At 54.0% G+C, this 23,778-nt stretch overlaps 1 protein-coding gene and 1 long non-coding RNA gene across 2 annotated transcripts; one reads left to right on the top strand and one right to left on the bottom strand.

Annotated features, from left to right (window-relative positions):
• The first annotated feature begins 548 nt into the window (after positions 1-548).
• Positions 549-8,205, top strand: LOC138434198 (uncharacterized). The gene is made up of 4 exons (XR_011254684.1): positions 549-591; positions 5,598-5,720; positions 7,829-7,937; positions 8,071-8,205. It is a non-coding gene; the product is annotated as an uncharacterized lncRNA (long non-coding RNA).
• Positions 769-22,204, bottom strand: LOC138434194 (probable hydrolase PNKD). The gene is made up of 9 exons (XM_069578315.1): positions 21,859-22,204; positions 6,819-6,934; positions 6,588-6,700; positions 5,931-5,989; positions 5,231-5,323; positions 4,704-4,867; positions 3,935-4,021; positions 2,947-3,062; positions 769-2,721 (listed from the first exon to the last, which is right to left on the bottom strand). The coding sequence occupies exons 1-9, from the start codon at positions 22,017-22,019 to the stop codon at positions 2,548-2,550; spliced, it is 1,083 nt and encodes a 360-aa protein (XP_069434416.1). The 5' UTR covers positions 22,020-22,204; the 3' UTR covers positions 769-2,547.
• Positions 22,205-23,778: the final 1,574 nt, after the last annotated feature.

The raw sequence follows: 23,778 nt of genomic DNA, 5'->3' as shown, positions 1-23,778 counted from the left end.
CTCCCTCATTGCAAGCGGATTCTTTACCATCTGAGCCTCCAGGGAAGCCCATGTTACACTATACCTGTAGTCTATTAAGTGTGCAACAGCATTATGTCTCAAAAATGGTACATACCTTAATTAAAAGTATACAATTAAAAATATTTTATTGATCAAAATACTAACCATCATCTGACAATGCAGGGTTGTCACAAACCTTCAATTTGTAAAAAAAAAAAATGCAGTGATCAGAAAAGCACCCTAAAGTGAAGCACAGTAAAATGAGATATGCCTGTACCTTTAATCACCTGCATGAATCAAAAACTGGTGTCACTTGTCAAAAATATTGACCCTGAGGATAAACACAAGGAACACAAAATTATGTTGTTAAAATTTAACTCAAGATAGCTGCCAGGCTTGACAGCCGACCTGTTTAACAATTAACAGACGAGTCTGGCTGTTAATTGCAGAGGCCTTAAAGGGCCTTAAAGAGGGGTCAGCGCCAAGGCCTTGTCCTTGAAGCATATTCACGGCTGGGTGGTGACCATGTAAAACCACTTCCCCTGCAGCTAGCGGTGCATCTGTGCATCTCAAGCTTTGGAAAACACCAAGGTAAGCAAATCATAAACCCTGAACAAATTCTCACGAGCCATGGAAGGATATAATTTATAGCTTTGTTTTTGCCCAGAGTTCTAGAAGTGCAGTCCTTCTGAGTAAGCAAGAACTGTAACCCAGAGAGGGAAACAGAACCAGCAATAAAGACAAGCCCACTGAGGGACCAAGCCTTGGTTAAATCATTCATCCAGTCAACATTTATTGAGCGCCTACTGTGTGCCAGGCACCGTGCTAGGCGCGAAAATACAGAGATGCATAAGATACAGTCCATGCCCTGAAGGGTTCACAGTCGAGGAAGGGGAGACAAACGTGTAAACAAGTAAAATACAGTGTGATAAGTGCCACAGGATAAGCATTGACAAGAGCAGAGGTAGCCTGGAGAGGGAGGGGCATGGGAGGAGGAGGGGGGACTTCCTGGAGGAAGGGGACCTTGAGGGGGATTGGTGAGATGACTAGGTGTTTGCCAGGCAGACAAGGCAGGAGGAGCAAGGGAAAGGCATTCCATTCTGAAGAACAGCAGGAGCGAAGGCACAGAGGCAGGAACTGCAGGTCTGGAGGGGCGGGGAGCTCTGACTATTCTGGCGGTATTGCTAGAGCTGGTACCAGAGGCTTGGCCGGAGAGGGAGGCAGAGGCAGGATGATGAGGGAAACTGAGGGCAGCGGCATCTCAGGGGCTTCCCAGTGGGGAGCAGAGCCTGAGGGAAGGCTTCCACCCAGGAAGAGAAGGCTCCTGGCTGACCCCAGGTACACCTGCTTGAGGACATTGTTGTCCTCACTGTGGCCCCAAAGGGACCTGGACCCAAGGCCAGAGGAGGAGGTGAGCTGAGAGAGGGCTGAGCAGAGGGGAAGGGCCCGGACCTGGGGTCCTAGAAGCTGCCACTCACTCGAGAGCTGTCCACTCCTGGACTTCTGATTTCTGCTCTCTGCTGTGTAGACCCCCTGCTCCTGCCAAGATGGGGCCAAGGGCAAATGAGAAATGACAAGGCGATGTCGTTGGCCAACTGCAAAGGGCCAGATGAATGGCTTTACTAACTGAAAGGGGCAAGGGTTGAGGATGAAGCAGGAGTTTCTAAGAATAAGGGCCACAATGAGAAAACCACAGTGGACCTGGTGGACAATGGCTCTCTGGTCCCCCGGGAAGGGGGGGCCCTGCTGGCCCAGGGCAGAGGCAGAGGCCAGCGGGCAGGACCAGGCCAGCTGTGCAGGAGCATGTGACCTACATGACTGTGGGCCTCCAGTCCCAGCCTCCTGGTGTCTCCTTAGCCTGAGGTCAGGTTTCCTTGGCAACCGGGACTCTCCCCCTTCCAGGCAGCAGGGGAGTCACAGAGGCAGAGATTGTCAACAGCCAGGCTTCCAGCCCTTTCCTCTTTCTCAGAAATGGCTCTGTTTTAAAAAATGCCCTTGTAGGGGCGGGGCTGGCCTTGCTCTTGTGGGTGCTTTGCTCTTGTGCAAAAATGCCTGGGAGAGGAGGGGCAGAGGCTCAGAAAACCAGAGCCCAGGTGCTCCCCCTGAGTGACTGCTTTTCCAAAGCACCTCACCTCAGGCCAGCCTGGGGGAGCAAGTTTCTTTCCCAGCCGTGGATCGTAGGAAGGGGAAGATGGACTCACCCTGTTCAGGACTCCTGCTGCCCTGAGTTCAGAGGCTGCAGCGAGAGCAAGGGCTCTGCATCCTCACTGCCGTGGCAGGAACAGGGGGAGCTAACTCCCCGTGTTAGCTCTGCTCTCGGTGACTCAGCCTCACCCTGTGGAGTCCCCAAGCCTTCCATCAGCTGGCCTCCTCTTGGTCTCAGGGTCTCCTCGCCTGTCCCTCCTCTGCCCCTGACCAGTGTCCGGGTGGTGCCTGCTGACGAGCTGATGGAGGTGAGGTGGTAGCAGAGAGAGGGATGGTGTGGTGTGGGCGATGATGGGTGGTCTCCCCACCGCAGCGTGTGGGCTGGGCCGGGTCGGGGTGGGGTCACTTGCTCTTGTGCAGGTCCTTCAGCTGGCGGAGCCTCTCCAGGAGCTGGGCCCGGGAGCAGCCATCGTCGCCTGTGGGGCCGGGGCTTGGCCCCAGAGCCTCCTGGAGCACCAGGCAGTGTGTCCTTAGGAACGGGTTATAGGAGCGCTCCTCCCCCAGGGTGGACGGGCACTGCGGGAGGAGAAACATGGGGTTTAGTGGGGAGGATCCGGAAAACGGATCTGACCAGGGAAACCTCCCCACCCCCTGCACCATCCTGGGTTCAGGAGTTCTCACTGGAAGGTCCTTGTGCCAAACAGGCCAGAGCTCTGGGGAGGGGCCTGCAGGGCCTGGCTTGGCAGAGATGGGATGCCTCTGGGGAGTGCCCCCGGCCCCTCCTGGACCCCAGCCCCGCACCGTGCTCTTGCGTTCCATCCGCTGCCTCTGCACCCACTGCATCTTCCTCTCCCGGGCTAGGTTCTCGGGCTCCACCACGCCTGCAAAGCCCAGGTTCTCCTCTGCATACTCGTGGCCTAAGGATGGCCATGGGGGCCGAGACACAGGGCAGAGTGAGATGGGTTATGGTCAGGAAAAGTCCTCCCATCCCCAGGCCGATGGGTACCTAACAACTGAGGAGGAGGGACAGTGCTTCCAGAAAAAGCCCAACCACAAGGAGCCGCTTCTGTAAATGTGTGCACAAGTCAGCCACGAGTGACGCAGCAGAAGCACGGGGGAAACCGCAGACCTGGAGCCAGAAGACCTGCATTCTAGCGTTGCTGGTTCTGCCCAGCCGTGCAACCTCAGTCAGGTCATGGCCCCTCTCTGAGCCAACGTTTTCTCCTTTGGCAAGTGGGGAAAATAACAATGCCACTAGAACGTTATGTGTCCCTGGGGCTGGGATCAGGACCTGGTGCACGTTAAGTATTTGTTGAATGGAGTGAATGGATGAACGTATGTTCTGAGGATTGACTGAGATGTTAGTGGATGTGTTTTAGAAACTACAGATATGCAATGTACCCATGCACGTATGTATGGATATTCCACGTACATGCATATGGATGATGGGTGGGCAGTGTGGGTGTGATGGACACAGGTAATGATCCATGCAGAGTGGATTTAAGGCACCTCATTAAGTAAAGGCTATTTTCTGTTCTAGGCTCTGGCTATGAGAAATCAGCCATCCCACGGGGACACTCTGGGGCTTACAGGGCTCCCCAGGGGCTGTGGGTTGGCTGCCAGAGGCAGCTGACATAAGAGGCCTTATACAGCCAGTGCTCCAGAAAGAAGGGCGTCTGCCCCCACTGCTGGAGATGGCTCCCAGGAGCCACTGGAGGTGGAGCTGTGTCACCTCTGGGCCAGGAACTGGATGCATGAGGGGCTGGGAAGAGAGGGAGGGGAACCTCACCAGGCCACAGAAGAGTGTCGTCTCCCAGCCCGAGCACAGTGTCCAGTGAGCTCAGCATGGTCTCTGCAGTACCCTCAAAGGTCCGTCCTGGTAGGGTCAGTGGGTATGTGTGAGGAACAAGGATCACACAGCAGGGACCCCCCTGTATAGCTGGGGCTGGCCACCAGCCCTCACCCATGCCCCTGCCATGCCCACTCACCTGGCATCGACTCCCTCCCTCCCCCTGGGAGCTGGACCCATTCAGCCCTAGCTGGGCCCATCTGAGGGCACAGACTGACACGTTGGGGGAGAAGGGGTATGGAACCTCCAGGCTGAGTTCTGTGACCCCAGGCCCGCTCCAGGCAGGGTTGTGCCTTTCCACACAGCACCTCCTTCTTTGCCTGCACTGCCTCTGGGACTCCATGCAGCCTAGGACCGGTGATCCCCTACCCACAGGATCACCCTGTCACTCAGGGGTTCTCAGGTCTTTGTAACTGGTCTTGCCAGTCACTCTATGAGAACCTGGCTCCACCCAATGGAAACAAATGCTCTTTGAGGTCTGTACTCAGTTATAGGCTTCGCCTCATTCCATCCATCCCCTTTAGGATGTCATGAGGATATGAAAGAAAAATCAAGGTAACAGAGGTGTGAGTAACTGCTGAGGCAACATGTTTGCTGAAACCAACGTTTCCGTGCATTGCGTGGAGCTGCGGCTGTCCTCGGGCCCCTGCCCTGGCCTCTCTCCCTCCCTCTCATCCCCGCATCCTCCCTTCCCTTTTGAAGGACTCACCACAGCCGGAGAGGAAGAGTAGATCCCCTGAGAAGAGGCAGGAGGGACCCTCATAGGGCTCCCCATCCAGCAGATAGACCAGATGGCCTTGCGTGTGGCCCGGGGTGGCCAGAGCCCGGATCTGAAGTCGTCCCACGCTAACCACATCTTGATGACACAGGGGACTGAGGAGAGAGGCAACAGTGGAAAGAAAGCACTAGAGCTTGGGCCACGCTCTTCCTCCCTCCCCCACCCCGCCCAGGCCCAAGGGGATGGGTGATGTGCAGGAGCAGGGCTTCCCCACCAGAGAGAGATGGGCCCCCTCAGTGCCCAGGGCTTCAGATTCAAGCCCTCCTGCTTCCTCTTTGGGGGACTATGGCTGGATCAGTTGCGGGGTGGACAGTGCTAGGCTTCAGATGAGCTGTGATCTGCCCTCGAAGGGCCAGGAAGGGCGTCAGCAAAGATCCAACTGCTGATAGCCCTGAAACACGTAACTGAAGGATGAGGGTGAAGGACAGGGCCATCCCACCCCTGGGTCAGGGACTTACTGGGTGAGGTAGGGAATGTTGTCCTGAGGGCTCCCGTACACCCGACAGTCCTGGTGCCGCCGACTGAGGTCGCGGTTCCCTCCGCTGTGGTCCCTGTAGGATGGCACAGACAGGCAGGGGCTTTAAGGGGCAACTGCACTGGGCCTCCTAGCCTCCGTCTTCCCAAAGCATCTCCAGGGCTTTGAGCCCTGCGACTCCTGGCTTCTGGACTGAACCAAGCCATCCGCTCTGCTTCAGACCTTTGTTCAACCTGTCATCCTGCCCTCTAATTCCTCCACGTGGATCTGATCATACCCACCCGCTGCCCCTGCCCCATAAACCCCGCGCTGGCTGCCACAGTTGTTATTGTCTGTACACTTTCACACAGGGCTGTCTCCCCTATTGGACTAAAACCTCCCTGGATGAAAGAGATCACATTTGCCCAGCGGACATGCCCATGGAATGAAAGATAAATGCCTGCCCTGCCCTCCTCTGGTGCTTCAGGAGCGTGGTAAGTAGAAGAGGGGGAGACCTGTCCCTCCCTCTTCCCCTCTCTCCTGGTGCCCTAGTGACTTCATGAGGATGGTGCCCCCCCCCAAGCCTGATCCCTGACCCGCAGCCCAGTCTGTTCTCACGGGTCCCAGTCCTGGAGAGCCCAGCGGAGCCAGGGCCGGCCAACGGAAGATGATCTGCGCTCAGACCTCCCACCTCAGCCCCTTACCAGTGTTTGTGGGTGCAGAGAATGGCAACCAAGTTAACACCTTCCTTTTCAATGGAAGCCTGGGGGAGAAAGGAGGCAGTCAGACTGGGGATAGGGATGCTGGGTGGAGAGGAGAGCAGGGAGAGATGTGGGTGGGGAGGGAGGTGATGGAGGCAGAGAATGGGAAGGGGGTAGGGAAGAGGGGGTTGGCTAAAGGGTGGCACCTGAGCCCCAGCACGGGCACAGGGTGGAGGGAGACTGGCAGAGCAGGTGGACACACAGGTACATGTACACAGAGACGTAAGAAATGGAGAGAATGATGAAGAGACCCAAACACAACAGAGGTGAGAAAAGCAAGGCTCAGAGAGGGGGCCACAGAGAGGAAGAGGCAGAAGGAAGCCGGCTAGACCCACAGCCCCGGGTCACAGCCCTGGGTCAGCACCGCTCTCCCTCTAGCTCTGATTCTCCCTCTGTCCTCCTCCCCTCCTCCCCCGGCCACACCCGGCACACTGACCCTTCCCCAGTGGGTCACATGTGTTTGCAGCGGTCAGGGTGTGCTGTGTGAGTGCACATGGAGGGGGCACCTCCCATGGGCAGAGAGCAGGGTCAGCCTCTCTAGCGAGAAGCTGCCAGCCCCCAAAGTGAGCCCAGGTCCCACTGCCCTCGTCCTCCCCTCACCTGGACAGCCTGAGGGTCTGACGGGTCCACAGCCACAGCCAGCCGGGCCTGGGTGTCAATGATGAGGTAGCTGTAGTTGTCCGAGAGGACGGGGATGGGGAGCACCTTCACTCCTGGGGAATAGAGATGCGGGTGGGGGAGCAGGGCAGGGAGCCCATCCACTGGGGGAGAGAGATGGGGTGGGTGGGCACAGCCTGGGGCGGTTGCTGGCCTGGGGCGGCCAGAGCTCACCGTTGAAGAGGCGGGGCTGGGTTCTGGAGTGGCCTTTGGGGTAGCGATTCCGAGCCCTGCGCAGCTGCTGGCGGTAGAAGAGGTACCCGAGCCGGGTGCGCGTGTAGAGGCTGTACCTGCGGGGCGGGACGTCTGCTCAGCCCAGGCCCCACGTCTCCGCTCCCTCAGTCACCCCCTGCGCCAGTGCAACTCCACTGCCACTTGTCACGTGCTGTCTGCCTTGCTCGGGACTCAGGACAAGATGCAAAACGAAACAGACAGACCCCAAGCTCAAAGCTGATCAGGCCAGATGTGAACTGAGGAATTCACAGAAGAGATCTGAGGATGAGGGCCTTATTCAGTGAAGGCAGTACAGGAGTTAGGAAGCCAGAAGAAGGTGGGAACCCTATTTCAGGCAGTGCAGCGGTGCGTCACAGTCACGCATGGGACCTACTGAAGGCCAGATTCCTCAGCCCCATCCCAGCGTTTTGAGTCTTAGACAGTTTGAGTGGGGCCCAGGCATCTGCATTTCTAAGAAGCTCTGAGTGATGTTGATGTTACTGGCCCAGAGACAATAAGACTGAGAACCCCTAGGGTAGAGGAAACAAGAGGCGCAGGCCCAGAGACAGCAGATAGCAGGGTTCACTTAGGGAAATTGTAGAAAGCTCTGCTTGGCTCTTTGATGGAGGAAGCCAGCAGAAGTGAGGCTGGATGGTTTGACCACACTTCCTCCCACCTGCCACATTCCAGGCTACACAGTGAAAAGGGGGGACGTGGAACCGAGGGGACTCGTGAGTGACAGAGTCCCCAACACAGGATTCTGGCACACAGGGCGGCTTCACAGGTGTGTGACCCGGCAGTCACATAGGACCCCACACTGCGCATGACGCTCTGCTGTCATCATCCTGAAACCCTTAATGATTTTCTCTTTGAACTTGTGTCTTGTAAGTGAAGTCTGATGGGACAACGGAACATGCACGTGAGCAGAGGTGATGCACATATCATCATGTCATATCACATGTGTCCGCTAGGTCCCTGCTGCCCTGACCCTGCCACACACACCGTGTTCACCATGGCCATGAGCACAGAATTCTGGTGGACCCTCTTTGTGTGGGAATTCAAGCCCCAAGGTGAAGATAAGTGAGTGTACCTCTATGAGTAAAGGGCCGGAGGGTACTAGCTGACCTATGAGCCACACTTTGGGTTCCAACTAGAATTTGCTTGTGGGATGTCCCTGGTGGTCCAGTGGTTAAAATTTTGCTTTCTAATGCAGGGGTTGTGAGTTCAATTCCTGGTTGGGAAGCAAAGATCCCATGCACCTCGTGGCCAAAATATCAAATCACAAAACAGAAGCAATATTGTAACAAACTCAATAAAGACTTTTAAAATGGTCCACATTAAAAAAAAATCTTATGAAAAAAAGGAATTTGCTTAAAATGCATCAAGAGGCAATGGTGTTCTGAGAGACACAAGGAGCCCTACCACATCCTTTCTTATGTGTAATGCCACCATTAAGGCTGCAGATGATGCTGTTTCAGAAAGAAAGGGAAAGAGGCGACGGATCTGTGCTTTTCCTTCCAGCTCTTCCTCATTCATCAGAAAGCTGAAAGCAGAGAGAGCTGGTAGAGTGTGCTATGCATCAAGAAGTGAAACAAAAACAGCTGAGTTAGGTCTGTTGCCACACTCCCACTGTTTTGGTAAGAACATAACACATGTCTGTGTACAAGCTAAGAAATGTGAGTTATGTAGTTTCAGTGATCCCACGTATAAGTTAAATGTTCTTATTGTTGCTGTTGGTGTTGTTTAGTCACTAAGCCAGGTCCAACTCTTTTGTGATCCCATGGACTGTAGCCCGCCAGGTTCCTCTGTCCATGGGATCTCCCAGGCAAGAATACCGGAGTGGGTAGCCTTTTCCTTCAGGGGATCTTCCTGACCCAGGGGTTGAACTCTCGTCTCCTGCGTGGCAGGTGGATTCATTTGCCACTGAGCCACCTGGGAAGCCCCAAGTGTTCTTCTATTTGCATTTAAAATTGACACTGCATGATATATAATGAATGGCATAATCCATGCTAATAACATTTTAAATATTCCCCTACTCAAATGACATTAAGTAGCAAATTAAAAACATCATGGCAAGTCAAGAGAGAGAGATTGTAGAACAAAGGAAAGGCTTCATAATTTCGTATTGGATGTGGCACCTCTTTCTTGCTTTTTGAGCAAGAGGCTCCAAATGCCATTTTATACTGGGCCCTGTGAAGAATGAGCCATCTCGGGCCCTGGGCTCACAGGAAAGTGACAGGCTAGGCTGTGGGTGGGTTTGGTCAGTGTTTAGGTTTACACAGCAAGGCAGGCGGTAATGGGGGTGGGGTTCTGGCTGATCAAGCCTGAGACAGAAAAGTTGAAGTTGGGATGCTGGATGAAGGACTTCAAATCCCTACAGAGGTTTACTGTGTCTGTGGGGGGCAGGGGGAGGGCCCTTTGGGAAGGGCAAGCTGATCTGTCTGCAAGCAATTTGATCAAAACCAAGCATGTTTCCACGGAGAAGGCAATGGCACCCCATTCCGGTACTCTTGCCTGGAAAACTCCATGGACGGAGGAGCCTGGTAGGCTGCGGTCCTTGGGGTCACTAAGAGTCGGACACAACTGAGCGACTTCACTTTCACTTTTCACTTTCCTGCATTGGAGAAGGAAATGGCAACCCACTCCAGTGTTCTTGCCTGGAGAATCCCAGGGACGGGGGAGCCTGGTGGGCTGCCGTCTATGGGATCTCACAGAGTCGGACACGACTGAAGCGACTTAGCAGCAGCAGCAAGCATGTTTCCACAACAATTTGGTGAAGGTGAATCACTGCTGTCCCAGCTCTGTGTGCCTGAGCACTTGTTTCAGTTGGGAAATTGGATGCGCTGTGGAGGGGTTCTACCATCCTTTAGGAGTCTTCATGACTATTTTTTATGGGTCCTGTTTTTGTTTTATTTTAAAATTAATTTCGACCACTCCCTACTTTCACTCATTCCACAATGTTTAGTGAGGCCTCGCTATTAGCCTGCTCCGGGGACACAATGGGTAAGGCAGAGTCCCAGCCTTCTTGCAGCTTCTACTCTAGTGGGACAGACGAGACAGTAAACACACTGTCAAGGGACTTCCCTGTGGTCCAGCGGTTAAGAATCCGCCTTGCAAAGCAGGGGACTCTGGTTTGATCCCTGGTTGGGGAACTAAGATCCCACAGGCTATGGAGCAACTAGGCCCATGGGCCACAACCACTGAGCCCTCGCACGGCAGTGAAAGACCCCACAAGATGCAATGAAGCCCTCGTGCAACACAACTAAGACCCGAGGCAGCCAAATAAATAAACAAATAAACATATTGTTCCCTGATAGCTCAGCTGGTAAAGAATCCACCTGCAATGCAGGAGACCCTGGTTCAATTCCTGGGTCGGGAAGACCTGCTAGAGAAGGGATAGGCTACCCACTCCAGTATTCTTGGGCTTCCCTTGTGGCTCAGCTGGTAAAGAATCTGCCTGCAATGCAGGAGACCTGGGTTCGATCCCTGGGTTGGGAAGATCCCCTGGAAAAGGGAAAGGCTACCCATTTCAGTATTCTGGCCTGGAGAATTCCATGGACTGTATAGTCCATGGGGTTGCAAAGAGTTGAACTTGACTGAGCGACTTTCATTTTCACTTTCACTGTCAAGAGAAGATGACAAAATGAACAAGGCAAAAGGACAAAGAATGAGGACAAGAGCTGCTATTCTAGATCTGATGGTCAGTCACGGAAGGCCTCTTTGAGGAGGTGACGTTTCCAAGAAGGAAAGGGGACAGGACGTGTGAGAATCTGGGGAAGGTGCACCAAGCCTGGGTGAGCGCTAGTGGGAGCTGCTGATTCTTGCCTTTCTCCCTGCTGTGCCGTTGGGACAATACTCAGCTCAGCACAGCACAGATGGGACTGGCTGGATCAAGCTAAATATCCTGGACTGGACTGTAGCCCAGAAAAAGAATGCTAGGGAGACAATGCACGGAATTTCACTGGAGTCTGGAGAGTGGTAACGGTTTAGATGGATGTTAACTTCTTGGTTTTGATGACTATACCATGGTTATGGAAGATGTTAACATTCCGGGGAACTGGGTGAGGGGGTATATGGGAATTCTTAGCACAAATTTTGTAAATCTGAGATGATTGCAAAATGAAAAATTTAAAAATAATAAAGAAGAAAAGAAAATCACCCTTGCCTCTGTGCCCAGATGCCTCCTGGCATCTAGGCCCTGTTCCTGACTTCATTTCTTCCTATTTAGGCTTACGGGAAGTGCAGGACCTCTGGCAACAGGAAGCTCTGGGTTCTCATCACGGCTTGGGCCATCCTTGGTCTGAGACCTTGAGCTAGTCAATGGGCTCACATCAGACTTCTCATCTATAAAATGGCGATACCACAACTTACCCCTGCAGGACTGTGTAAGGATTAAGTGACATAAAACAAGATGACAAATGTTAACATTCTCCAGGGCCTGAAGGGTGGAAGGTGTTTAGCAACTGCTTTTTCCCTCCCAAATTCAGCCGGACAGCCTTCACAGCTGCAAGAACAAGGCTGTGCACAATCTGGGAGGGACTGGTAAACATTCCCTGTCTTCCCTTATTGGATACTTAGTACATGTACTTCGTCCTTCAACAAAGATCAAGATGTACAAGGGCAGGGGCTATGCAGTAAGAAGCTGCAGTAAACAAGGCTCTGCTCTTCCACTGGCTTTAACCAGCAAATATTGACTGCACGTGCTGGACTGGGTACAGAACAGAAGGCAGAGAACAAAGCAGATGGCTCCCTGCCAACATAATGAGAGGAGCAGCCAACAGACACTGAACCGGAAAACAAAACAATCAACAAGCAAGCGGTTAACTGTGGTGGGAAAGGAAGAAGGTGTCCCGGTAGACTGGGTGGTCGGGAAAGGCCCCTTCTCTGAGGGCGACCCTTGTGCAGGGAACGGACAGATGCGGGAGCCAGCGGTGCTGACTGTGGGGGGCGCAGCACCAATGCCCCTATACAGGCACAAGTGGGGCACATTCGAGGAGCTGCCAAGAGGCCTCGAAGTCTGTAGGCAGAGAAAGGGTCAGCGAGGTGCGCAGGGGTCAGGCCATGGAGAGGGGGTGGAAAACTGCTGGTGGGTTTGAAAGTGGGGAAGCGTATGTTCTAACTTCCTTTATAAGAGCTTGCTCAGCTGCTGTGTGGAGGGTAGAATGAACTGGAGCGGAGGGGAAGGGGGCTGGGGAGTCACGCAGTGAGGGACATGACGAGGGCCTGGACTAGAGGAGGTGTTGCAGATGGAGAAAGGTGGTAGGGGGGTGGCTGTCAGACCCAAGATCTGTGCTGGCCAGGGTGGCCCCTGTGGCCCTGAGGTCTGGATCGCTGCACAGAGCAGGGGGGAGGGGCCTGAGGACTGGGTTGCATGGGGCCTGGTTCTTTGCAGACAAAGGATTCCTTGTGCATCTCTCCAGTCCCTGCGCTCGGTTCCCCCTCCACTGGCGGGCTGGCTGCATCACCAGGGTCTGTAATGGTGCCTGTCAGCTCTTCCCCTAGCTGCCTCTCTTTCTGGGAAAGGCCCTGTCACCCTCCTAGTTTCACAACTCGAGCATCTGTTTAACCCTCTCCCCCGGTGACTCAGACAGAATTCCTCTCCATTTCTAATTTCCCTTCATGGGCTCACCTCTGCAAAGAGAAACTGCTGGAGAGGCCCTAACGAAAGCCTCCTCTAGTCAGCTCTCTGACTCCCTGAACCAAACTGCAAACCACTGGCAGAGCTCATGCTCCCAAAGCACCACTTCCGACTGCATCCTGTTCTTGCTCAACAGCCTTCAGTGGCTCCCCAGGGCTGGTGGGAGAGTGTCCAACCCCCAGGCAGGCCCTCCGTGGACCGGGAGGAGGCAAGCCTCTGTCCCCTCCCCAATACGGCCCATGGAAACCCCGTGTCCCAAGGGTGAACAAGTGGACATCCCCAAATGTCCATCGACAGCACAATAGACAAATAAATGACAGACAACATGTTCCGACCATGGGAAACTACACATTGGGAGTGAATGATTTAGGGTACAAGCTCTCAGCCTGCACAGAGCTCAAACGTAACACTGAGCTAACAGACGGGCCACAGAGAACAGACAACCTGACGATATTTCCCTAACATGCCAAAGAAGGACTTCCTGGTGGTCCAGTGGTTAAGACACTGCACTTCCAAAGGAGTGGGTGCAGGTCAACCCCTGGTGAGGGAACCAAGATCCCACATGTCGCGTGGTGTGGCTAGGAGAAAAAAAAAGGCCAAAGCAAGCAAAACCATCATTATGCGGACGTAAACAGTAAAAGAACAAAGGCAGCCGAGGGGAAGGCATGGTCAGCATGGTTAGTAGGGTTTCCTCTGGGAGAGGGGGAAGGTGGGCTGGGGAGGTGGGCGCCGAGATTCACAGGGTCTGTAACATTGTCTTTCTTAAGCTGGGAGGATTATTATTTTATCTGTCTTCTGAATGCCTGAAATAGTTCATTAAAATTTCAGAACTACAGTCCTGCCTGGCTCCCACAGGTCTCAGGCTGGAATAGCCTCCAGGCCTTTCTAACTTACTGGAATCCTACCCAGTCCCTAATCAGCGCCAGGCAGAAACCCCAAGCATCCTTCACGGCTTCCCTGGTGGCTCAGAGGGTAAAGAATCTGCCTGCCAAGCAGGAGACACAGGTTCTATCCCTGAGTTGGGAAAATGCCCTGGAGAAGGGAATGACACCCTACTCCAATATTCTTGCCTGGGAAATTCCATGAACAGAAGAGCCTGGGGGGCTACAGTCCATGCAGACATCAAGAGTTGGACATGACTGAGTGACTAACACACACATACAAGCATTCTTCAGGGCTGCGCTCAACCGCAGGACCTGATTATCCTGGCAGAAAGCCGCCTTCCTCTGCTCCATCTGGGGTGCTCAGAAGCAGCTGAGCCCCGGGGCAGCAGCTGGGCCTTATCAGCTTCTACCTGGTGCCCTAATCAGCGCCATGCAGGGGGTGGGCAGTCACCAGTCTGTTTCTCGTGGCTCCTCTGCAGCCCCCTAGCACTGGCCCAGCACAGAACCGGGACTCACAAAACGCTGGCTAAGTGACCAGGACAGGCAGCACAGGGCCAGGCATGTAAATATAAAAGTGATGGGCATAGAGAGCGGACTGTCAGCATTGACTGGGGCTCCACCTGACTGGCCCCAGGCCAGGCTGTGATGCCCCATGAGGGTATCGGAGGCCCAAATTACAGCCACCCCTGCCCTGGCTCTTCCCTTCCCACCTCACCCACCTGGTTCCAAGTCCCTCCCCTCTCCTGGTGGGACCCAAAAGGTGGAGCAGGGTGCTCTGATAAGCAGGTCATCTAGACCCAAGGGCCTGGGTGAGGCTGTGTCACTGGGGCACAAAATCTCAACTTCCCCGGCCTAGGGTCTGGACCCCGGGCCTCTAAAGTGGAGGAGATGGGGAGCAGAAGAAAGGGGGTCTGAAGAAGGGTCCGCAGTCCTGACTTTGCCCCACAGGTTAGAACATCTCTCCGGAGCCCACTGGCCTCATCTTTAATAAGAATGACCTCTCCCTCAGCTTTCCCAGACCCCACCAGTGGGCTCAGTGCCTCCCATTGGTTATCTCCTATAATCCTCCAAGCAACCCCGAGTCAGGTATCATTATTTCCTCCATTTTACAGACAAGGCCGACGGAGCCCAGAGAGGTGGAAAGGGATTTGCTCAAGATCACAGAGCAGTGAGTGGCTGGGCAGAGACTCACCCTGGCAGCCTGACCCCGCAGTCCACACTCTTCCTTTTTTTTTTTTTAATGGCATGTGGTTCCCTGACCAGGGATCAAACCCATGCCCTCTGCAGTGAAAGCATGGAGTTTTCATCACTGGATGGCCAGGTAAGTCCCTGGAGTTCATTCACACTTTTAACCATTGCAAACCCCTAATAAGCAGGTAGGATGAGATGAGTGGGCCTGAACTATTTGGGGTCAGACTCAATTCTTTTGAGGGCCTTTGCTAGGAAAACATTTGTCGGGGTAATTACAGTGTTCCAGACATAGCCGGGCATCTGGCCTCTGGAACCTCCAGTCTCTATGAGACACAAGCCTTTGAACCCGGTGAACTCTCTCCCCAGACCACCTCCTCACACGCGCAGTTTTCCTGAGGACCGCAGAGGGTCCGAGACCCCAGCAGCTCTCAGGAGAAGGTGCCTTGAGTGGAGGATCCTGGAGACTTCTTTCAGTCCAGGCTCTGCCGGGGTGGATGGTTCCACCGGGAGCAGCACAAGCCAGATGGACAAGAGAATTTAGGGAAAAAAGATGGGAAGATGCAAAAGTGAATGAGTCCCTGGGAAGAACCTGCCTCCCATCTCCTAGCCCCCCATCTTGCTGGGATGTCGCCGTCCCCTGTAATGGGGCTCACAGCTCCCTTTCTTCTGTTGCCCGAGGTAAGAAGCAGAAACTCACTCCCCAAGCCTCAGTTTCCCGCTCTGTAAAACCAAGTGCTCTTCCTCTCTGAACGAGCAGTTGAGCCCAGAAAGTTCAGGTGACTTACACAATGATGTGGACCTCTGCAGGGCCTGATGTGGGATTCAAACTCCCTGCAGCATGAGAATGTGCCAGAATGCACCAGTATGATCTGGGGGGTGCTGCTGAAACCCAAAGATGCTGACCTTCTCCTCTTCTGTTTACCACCCACTCGTGGACTCTGATTCAGCAGTTCTGGGGCCCGGAACTACCCACCATCACCTCACCAAAAAGAAAAGCAAGTTTCCTAATTGGTCCTCTGGGACCCAGGTGGGAGAAAAACCACTCCACCGGGTGGGACTAGGGTGGGGGAGCCGGCCTGGGGCAGCCTTGTAGGGGCTTGAGGGGCCCTCCCCCTGGGGTCAGGGTTGCAGGATGAAGCACCTGCCATCCCCAGTTGGGGGGCCACAGGCATACCTTTCACTCTTCGCCTCACTGAACCAGAGCGTGGCTTCTCTGGTATCTGAGTTTGAGCCTCCGGCCCCATGGGAGGCCCCATGGGACAGCTGGGGACAGTGACACACAGCCCTCCCCCCACCCCCTTCTCTTGGCTCGCAGTGGAGAACACACAATGAAACTCTTCTTCTCCCCGCCTCCTCCCGCGAGCAGTCTCGCCATCCTGGGCAGCCCTGAGACAGGCCTGGGGGCTGCCTGTCCCAGCTTGGCCCTGGCCCCAGACTCTACCAGCTGGACAACAAGCCCAGGCTGAGAGGACTCTGGTCGGGGGGTGCTTTTGGCTTCTCCTCTCCTGCCCGCCTCCCCTACCCGCCTCCACCCGGGACCCAGCTTTTCCCAGGCTTTTCATCTCACCAGCGACAGGCAATCTTTATGAAAGCAAACCGGAAATGCCTGTCTGAGGGCCTAGGGACCTGGACTCCACCAGGACACAGAGTCCTGCTGGAGCACAGCCTGCTCGGAGGCCCCTCAGGAACAAACTGAGCCACGAGATGTTTTGCACTTTCCCCAAATTGAGGAAACTGAAGAAGATAACGAGACAGCGAAAAAGGCCCTAGAGGTTGAAGAGTTTCCTGAAGCTGCCAGCAAGGCCTTGAGGGGTCGGGGGACAACTTCTCCATGACTAGGACAGGGGCAGTGCCTGCAACAGGTCAAGACACAGGCCCGGCTGGGAGACCACAGACCCCATCTCCGTACCCATCCCCTCATCCGGTTCGGTCCTCTGCTGACTTTGCAGCCCTCTCCAGCCTTCAGCATCTTTCCCAAGAGGAGGATGAATGGCTCCTAAGGGATCCCAGGGAGGACCAGAGGTACAGTCAAATCTCAGTCCTGGGCAGGAGGCCTGGACTATTTGTGTCTCCTTGCCTGAAATCCCAGGCCACCTGTCCAGCCAAGGCCCTAGGGTTTTATTTGGTGTGGGTCTGTTTCTTGGCCCTCCCTCCCGCCTCCATCCCTCCCCTCCTCACCCCAATGCCAGGCGCTCCTGATTCAGCCCTGTTCCCTGGGCTTGGCCTGTGGGAGTCCAGTGAGGAAATCACACCCATGAACACTTGATGCAGGAATAAGCAAGAATACACAATGAAAGCTCTAGGAGGGGAGACAGTGCCAGGGGTCAGTCTGGAGGCAGAGATGAATTTTGACTGGACAGGCTGGACAAGCCTTGTGGAGGAGATAACATTTGGGCCAAGCTTTTTATTAATTCCAAAGCCCTTTAATGAGGACCAGCTCTGTGCCAGCCACTGTTCTGGAAGCTGGGATACAGTAGTGAAAGAAGTTCCTTCCCTCATATGGCTCATATTCTGGTTGAGGGAGAAAGCCAGTAAACAACAGGCAAGTCGATATATAGGATGTCATATGGTGATATGTACTGTGGAGAATGGGCTTCCCAGGTGGTTCAGAGATAAAGAATCTGCCCACCAATGCAGGAAATGCAGGAGACCCAGGTTCAATCCCTGGGTCGGAAAGATCCTGGAGGAGGAACGGCAACCCACTCCAGTGTTCTTGCCTGGAGAATCCCATGGACGGAGGAGCCTGGTGGGCTGCAGTCCACAGGATTGCAAAGAATCAGACGTGACTGAGCAAGTGAGCTCACACACGAGCTCACCGTGGAGTAAGACTGCAGGCACTGGGGCCCTGCTGTTTTTCACAGAGTGGTCAGGGTAGGCCTCTTTAATACAGTGAAATCTGAGCAGAGACCTAAAGGAAGCCAGGCACAGCCACGTGGGGGAAGAAAGGTCTAGTGAGAGAGAACAGCGACAAAAGAGCTTGGAAGTGAGACTATCTCAGAGTGCTTGAGGAACAGCAAAGTGGCCTGTGGCCGAAATCCAACGAGCAAGGTGAAGGGCATACAAAAAACCACCAAAGTGAGGTGGGGGATGGGCAGGTCCAGAGGGAGCCATTCTGGAGAGTTCTAAGCAGAGGAGTGGCACGTTTCTGACTTAAATCTTAAAGGTTTGATTCTGGTTGCCTTGCTGAGAGTGCTCTTGTGGGAACAAAGGCTGAAGGGAGCTGTCAATTTAGTAGATCTGGTGAGAGGCGACCTGGGGTTGGCCCAGGGTCGTAGCAGTGGAAACAGGGTGAGTGTTCAGATTTGGGGCACAGTTTGAGGAAATAGCACTTGATGTGGGAAGGTCTGGCAGACCCCAGAGAGAAGTATGGCAAGAGCACAGGGCCTGGGGAAGATGGGATTGGGCAGCTCTGGAGGGGGTGTGCTGCTCTGTCACTTCGGTCGTGTCCGACTCTGGGCGACCCCATAGACGGCAGCCCACCAGGCTCCCCCGTCCCTGGGATTCTCCAGGCAAGAGTACTGGAGTGGGGTGCCATTGCCTTCTCCAAGAGCGGGTGTGGGAGGGCCCCAAAGGCCTGGGTGAGGGGTGTGGACTCCATTCTGTAGGCAGCACGGCCTGGGGAAGGGCACACCTACGAGGACACACATCAGAGGAGACACTGTGGGTGCTGGTGCTGTGGCTCTCCAGGGTTCTAAGGCCTGCAGAAAAGAAAAGGGCCCTCCCTGCTTCCCTCCTGAAGGCTGTGTTGTGGATGGCCCAGTCCACTGCCTCTGTGTGGCCTTTACTCCGGCCACAAGCAGGTGGGCCATTCACTCTAGGGTCCTCAGCTCAGGACTCCTGCCCCCTCTTTGAAATCAAGCCATTGGTCTTCACTGGCCCCAGAGAAGGGCTTTTCTCTTGCAGAAGAGGAGCAAGCAAGGTTTGTCCTGGGACAGCTGGTTTCACTTGGGTCAGGAGATTCAAGAAAGATCCTCTATGCCTAGGAATGAAGAGGGGACTTGGTCAGGAAGGGTGGGAGGGTTTTGTCTTCTGGACTGTCCATTTGCAGAGGCTGGCTGCCTTCCACTTTCTCAGCTCTGAAAGACAGTTCCCATCCCTGCACGCAGGAACCCAGCTTAATTTCCCATTCACTGCTCCCTCTGCAGACAGGCCCTGCTCAGGGTCCTGTTCTCTAAGCAAACCTCCTCAACTACCACTGAGAAGGCAAAGGGGCAAAATGGAAACTGAGGCAGGGGGCACGCAGAGGGGAGCACACACTCCCAATCCTAGCCTCTGCAGGCACACTCTGTCACTCTTGGGGAATCTAGCAATCTATCATGCCCTGTGCCTCCTGCCAGTTAGGGTCCCTGTTCCTCTCACTGACTCCTTGAGAACAGCTCCTATCAGTGACCCCGCAATCCTGACCCAGGGCAGTAAGGAGGAGTGGGGGTCACTGAATGAATGAAGGGATGTGGGGTTTCCTGAGAGTAAGTGAGCAGGATACACTTGGAAGACAATAGAAAGCATGTATGTGCGCTCAGTCACTTGGTTGTATCAGACTCTTTGGAACCCCCTCTCCATGGGATTTTCTGGGGAAGAATCCTGGAGTGGGTTGCCATTTCCACCTCTAGGGGATCTTCCCGACCCAGGGATTGAACTTGCATCTCCTGCGTTGGCAGGTGGATTCTTTATCACTGAGCCACCTGGGAAGAAGCACGTAAGGAAGCTTCAAAAAAAAAAAAAAAAGGTTGAGGGACTTCCTCAGTCCAGTGATTAAGACTGTGCCTCCACTGCAGGGGGGCATGGGTTTAAGCCCTGCTCAGAGAACTAAGATCCCACATGCCGCATGGTGTGGCCAAAAAATAAAGGAAACTCTAGAAGGAGCCACGGCTGGCCTAATGCCATGTATCTTCCCTCCCCACATCCCCCATACTATAGAAAGAATAATTGCTAACATTTCCTGAGCACTTACTACAAGCCAGACCCTGTGTACAATTTCATTTGATCTCCACAGGAGCCCTCTGAGGTAGGCACGATCAACAGGCCCATTTTACAGATGCCAACAACTGAGGCACAGAGAGGCTGACTTATTTATCCAAGGTCACATGGCCACTGAGCAATAAAGCTGGGATTCAAAAGCAGATTTATCTGACCCCAATGCCATGTGCTTAACTACCACACATTGCCTCCCAGGCCCTGCAGAGTCGTGAATGCGTGTGTCCACCTCAGATTAGCCCAGATCGACCCTCTGCTGTGCCGTTATCGCCATCCCAAGACAATGGTGGTTATGTTTGAAGAAAGCCCTTTATAACACTGTCAAATACCAGTGAGTACTGTTATTACTGATAACATCAACAACGACTCCTCTCCCAGGACAGCTTCTCATCTCCACTGTCTACTTTCCAGCCCCCCAGTACAGCCCTCTACTTGTGGTCCTCTCAGCCACACGTTCAGGGTGGAGTGTGTCCATGCGCTCTGCCCCTCCCCTCACGTCAGGCCTCATCCCGGCCCCTCCCTCTCCATCCTTCCTGGAGGCGCCCTCCCAGTATCAACACCTGCCCACTTCCCTCAGACCAGTTTCCTGCTGACACCCCCAGTCCCTCCCAGCAGCCTCTCCCCCGAGGGACTCGACTGATTGTTTCCCAGATCCTGGACAGGCAGGACCTGGGACTCTGATTCCAGGCACGCCCTCCTGCTCTGCAAATTTGGGGAGCTGATTCCAAGGCAATTTTGAAGTTCAGCCACAGGAAAGCTCATGGATTACTGGATTCCTGAGAAACTCTCGGACAATTCCAGGTTTGAGGATTTGGAAACACCCAGATCCCAAGTTCTAGGAATACCCAAACTTTCCGGATTCTGAGTGGGCAATCTTGGAAATTTTGACCTCAGGACTTCTGATTCCAGTCCCTTGTGGAGACTTTTTCACTTCCTCAGGCTATTTGTATGACTTCAATTTTACCGATGTTGAAAGCTAGAAGTAGATTTAAAAATCTTTCCCCAAATAGAGCTATAAAATTCTTAGAAATTTTGTGAGGAGCAATATATTTTTTTAACCTCACATACGGAGATATTTAAATATTTGTGAATTTTATTATTTTAATGCTGTTTGAAGAGCAATGGTGACTTAGCTGGAGCATTATTGAGAATGTGACCATTGTGTGGATTATTAGAGATGTGAATGCCCCCATAAGGCACAAACACAGGATTCCTCCTCACCCCTTGTTTTTTCAGTCCCTTACATCTCTGTGAGACTGGGTGAGGATAATCCTATGGATAAAGTTTCTGGTCTATCTGGGGTGATCACGAGAGGAGGGGTGAATTGTACAACCTCTTCTCTGAAACTCAGGAAATTCCCCAGCTTCGGCCCTCGCCTGAACCTGGCCTTGGGCCAGGACTCCCAAAGTTCCCAGGCCAACATCACTGGCCTCCAAGTGTGGCCTGAGGGCCTGCCCCCTGGCCCTGCTGGTCCTGGGAAGGGGATAGAGGCCCTAGGAAGCCTCCTCTTGTGACTCCTATCCTGACTCTTCCTGCCTATAAGGCAGAACAGGGCTGCTTACCATCCTTATTCCGTCCTGTCAGGAGAAGTAGGGGTAAGAGAAGAATGAAGACTGGGGTAAGGGGGGGTCAGAAAGGAAAAAGTCATTGGAGGTCAGTGAACCTTCAACAAGTCAGGCTGAGTGATTAGGGTCGGATTTCACAGCCTGGGGCTTATGACAAGGGCGGTGGGGGAGACAGGGTTGTCTAAGGAAAGGGACAGACTGACCTACAGAGTGGGGAGTGGGAAACCCCACTTGGGACAGCAGTGCTTGCATTGAGCGGTGGGAAGCCGAGTGATGGGGAGAGGACCAGGGACACACGGAAAGAGTTAGCGGTTTCAGGTGGGGCTCAGTCGTCTGACATTCCTTCCCTCCAGCACCTGTCCACCGGAGGAACCCGGGATCCTGCGCCCGTCCTCTTTTTCCAGCTCCCTTGTCTCCAACCCCTCACCTGGCTCTTTTCTCTAGAGGTCCTCTCAAAGGCCCCTTCTCTGGCTACCCTGGCTTGCTCCCCCCAGCAAACCGCCTTCCCCAGCCCAACCCAATTTTCCACCCACCCCCCATTTCTTCACTTCGTCAGCCCACGCTCCCCACCCCCCAAATCAGTAGCTTCTCTAGCCGGCCTCTTCGATCGTTCTTAGCTCCGGCCCTGGATCTCCCAGCCCTAGCCCTGTCAGAACCCCTAAGCCCTCCCCCGGCACCCCTCCTCTAGTCCGCTTTCCAGCACGCCAGCTTTCCCCGATCCCCGCAGCCCGCCGGAGCCCGGCACGAACCCGATTCGGAAGAGCAGCTGCTTGCTACGCGCCATGAACAGGCCGCGGAGGGTCCGCCGCGCTCGGCAGCTGCGGGGGCTCAAGAGCAGGACGAAGACTAGGAGCAGCAACCCGCAGCTGGCGACCCACAGCCACGACGCAGGCCAGCCTCGCCAGGCCATGCTGGGGGCAGGCGCCCGCGGCGGTCCAGGGGGCGGGGCGGGGAGTTGCTAGGCGACAGCTCAGCCCAGGCCCCCACGTGGGGAACCTGAGGGCTTGGGGCCCCGCCCCCTGCACCAGCCAGCGGGGAGACTGGGGGCGTTCTGGCCCCGCCCCGCTATTGACTCGCGTTCGAACCCGCCCACTCGCCACCCTGGGTTCTGTAGACGCCCCGAATGCCACCCGGCTGGAGGCGGCCTGGCCCCGCCCCCGGCTGGCCGGCCGGGAGGCGGGGCCGGGCCGGAGACGGCATCCGACCTTCGCTAATCCCGGTGTACAGTTGCCAGAGCCCGGGGCTCGGCCCTACACCCCACCTTGCCCCATTAGGAAGCTCTGGGAGGAGGTTCTGAGGAGGTCTTCTTGGCGGGAAACCTTAGCCTCATAAACATTTTCAGCTGGAAGGAATCTGGGAGATAACGTAGCTCAGCTGCCTTTCATTCATTTATTCATTAACTAAATGAATTTTCTGTGTCCTCCTTTGTGCCAGGCTCCGTGCCAGGATCTGAGGATGCAAGGGTCAAAGACACACATTCTCGGCATTCCTGGAGCCTAGAATCTCTCGGAGAAACAAACCAAATAAGCAAACAATTATCTATGCACTTACTATACTTAAATATACACATGTGTGTATAAATACACATACATACCTACCTGCTGTGTGATTATAACACTGTGGTTCTATAGAGGTCAGAGAGGACCAATTTAGATGTGGGAGGGCCTCCCTGAGCAAGTGACATGTAAGCCATGCCCCGAATGATAAGAAGTCACAGAGGCTGAGAGGGAGTGATTCCACTAAGATTATACAAAAATGATGGCAGAAATAGCCCAAGCCGGTGGGATTTCCACATCACTGACCTGTCCACCCCCACCAAATTGCCTTCCAGAGGTTAAGATCAGTGGGTTGGAAGAAAATGTAAAGACAGGCATGGTGATCTCTATAAATTTGGGCAAACTGGAACTGGGGCTGGGCTCCTTCCAGCTGCAACCCTAGCCTTAGCCCTGCACAGGGAGGGAAGGAAATCTGCAAACAGTGAAGGCAGAGATCTCTCCTGCAGGAAGATGGTTGGGGAGGGGAGCGAGGGAGGCGGGGCTCTTGTTTTCTTCTGTTTCTTTGCTTCCGCCTGTGCTCTGGCCTGAGAGAGGCTGAATAACCTGACCCCAAAACCACACATTTTCTCTTTCCCTCTGATGTACTCTGAGTAGATCACTGGATCTAAAGATTGAGTTCTCAGTGTGGAGAGCATCCAGGTATAGGCTCATTATGCACAATGAATTGGAGGCCTCACTCCTCACCCACCTCTGAAGAAAAAGCCAAGATACATGTTAAATTATCCCCAAACTGAATTGTAATCCCAACACCCAATCCTGGGTTTCATTCTGTAACTCCAGACAGTGAAGTTTCTCTTATCTTAAAGGTCAGAACTATAGCCTGCTCCCTTCCTGTCTCCATACCCACAATTCAGCTTCTTCTCAGTGCCTGGCACATAAAGGGCTCCCAATAAACAAGAATCAGATAGAAATGAATTAAACCCCTGTGTATGCTGCAAAAGAGGCAGGGCTGAGAACACTAACAAGCTAGTTTGTAGAAGGACCTTCTGGGCCAAGGGAACTTGTATGTCTCTAAGTCCGTGTCTATACATGCAAAGTGAAGAATTATGGAGCCTGGTCAAAAGTCACTGTGAACACACCTTTCTCCCAGTATGGCTGTGTCAGGCATGATAT

Source organism: Ovis canadensis, chromosome 2, assembly GCF_042477335.2.
Source record: "Ovis canadensis isolate MfBH-ARS-UI-01 breed Bighorn chromosome 2, ARS-UI_OviCan_v2, whole genome shotgun sequence".
Taxonomy (NCBI): Eukaryota; Metazoa; Chordata; class Mammalia; order Artiodactyla; family Bovidae; genus Ovis; species Ovis canadensis.
This window is presented reverse-complemented; position numbering and strand designations above follow the sequence as displayed.

Excerpts from the sequence above, each read along its gene's own strand:
- LOC138434194 (XM_069578315.1), bottom strand. The coding sequence starts at position 22,019 with ATGGCCTGGCGAGGCTGGCCTGCGTCGTGGCTGTGGGTCGCCAGCTGC. Across the intron at positions 6,935-21,858 it reads CAGCTGCTCTTCCGAATCGG|GTACAGCCTCTACACGCGCA; the intron begins GTTCGTGCCGGG and ends CCCGCCCCGCAG. Across the intron at positions 4,868-5,230 it reads AACATTCCCTACCTCACCCA|TCCCCTGTGTCATCAAGATG; the intron begins GTAAGTCCCTGA and ends CTCTCTCCTCAG.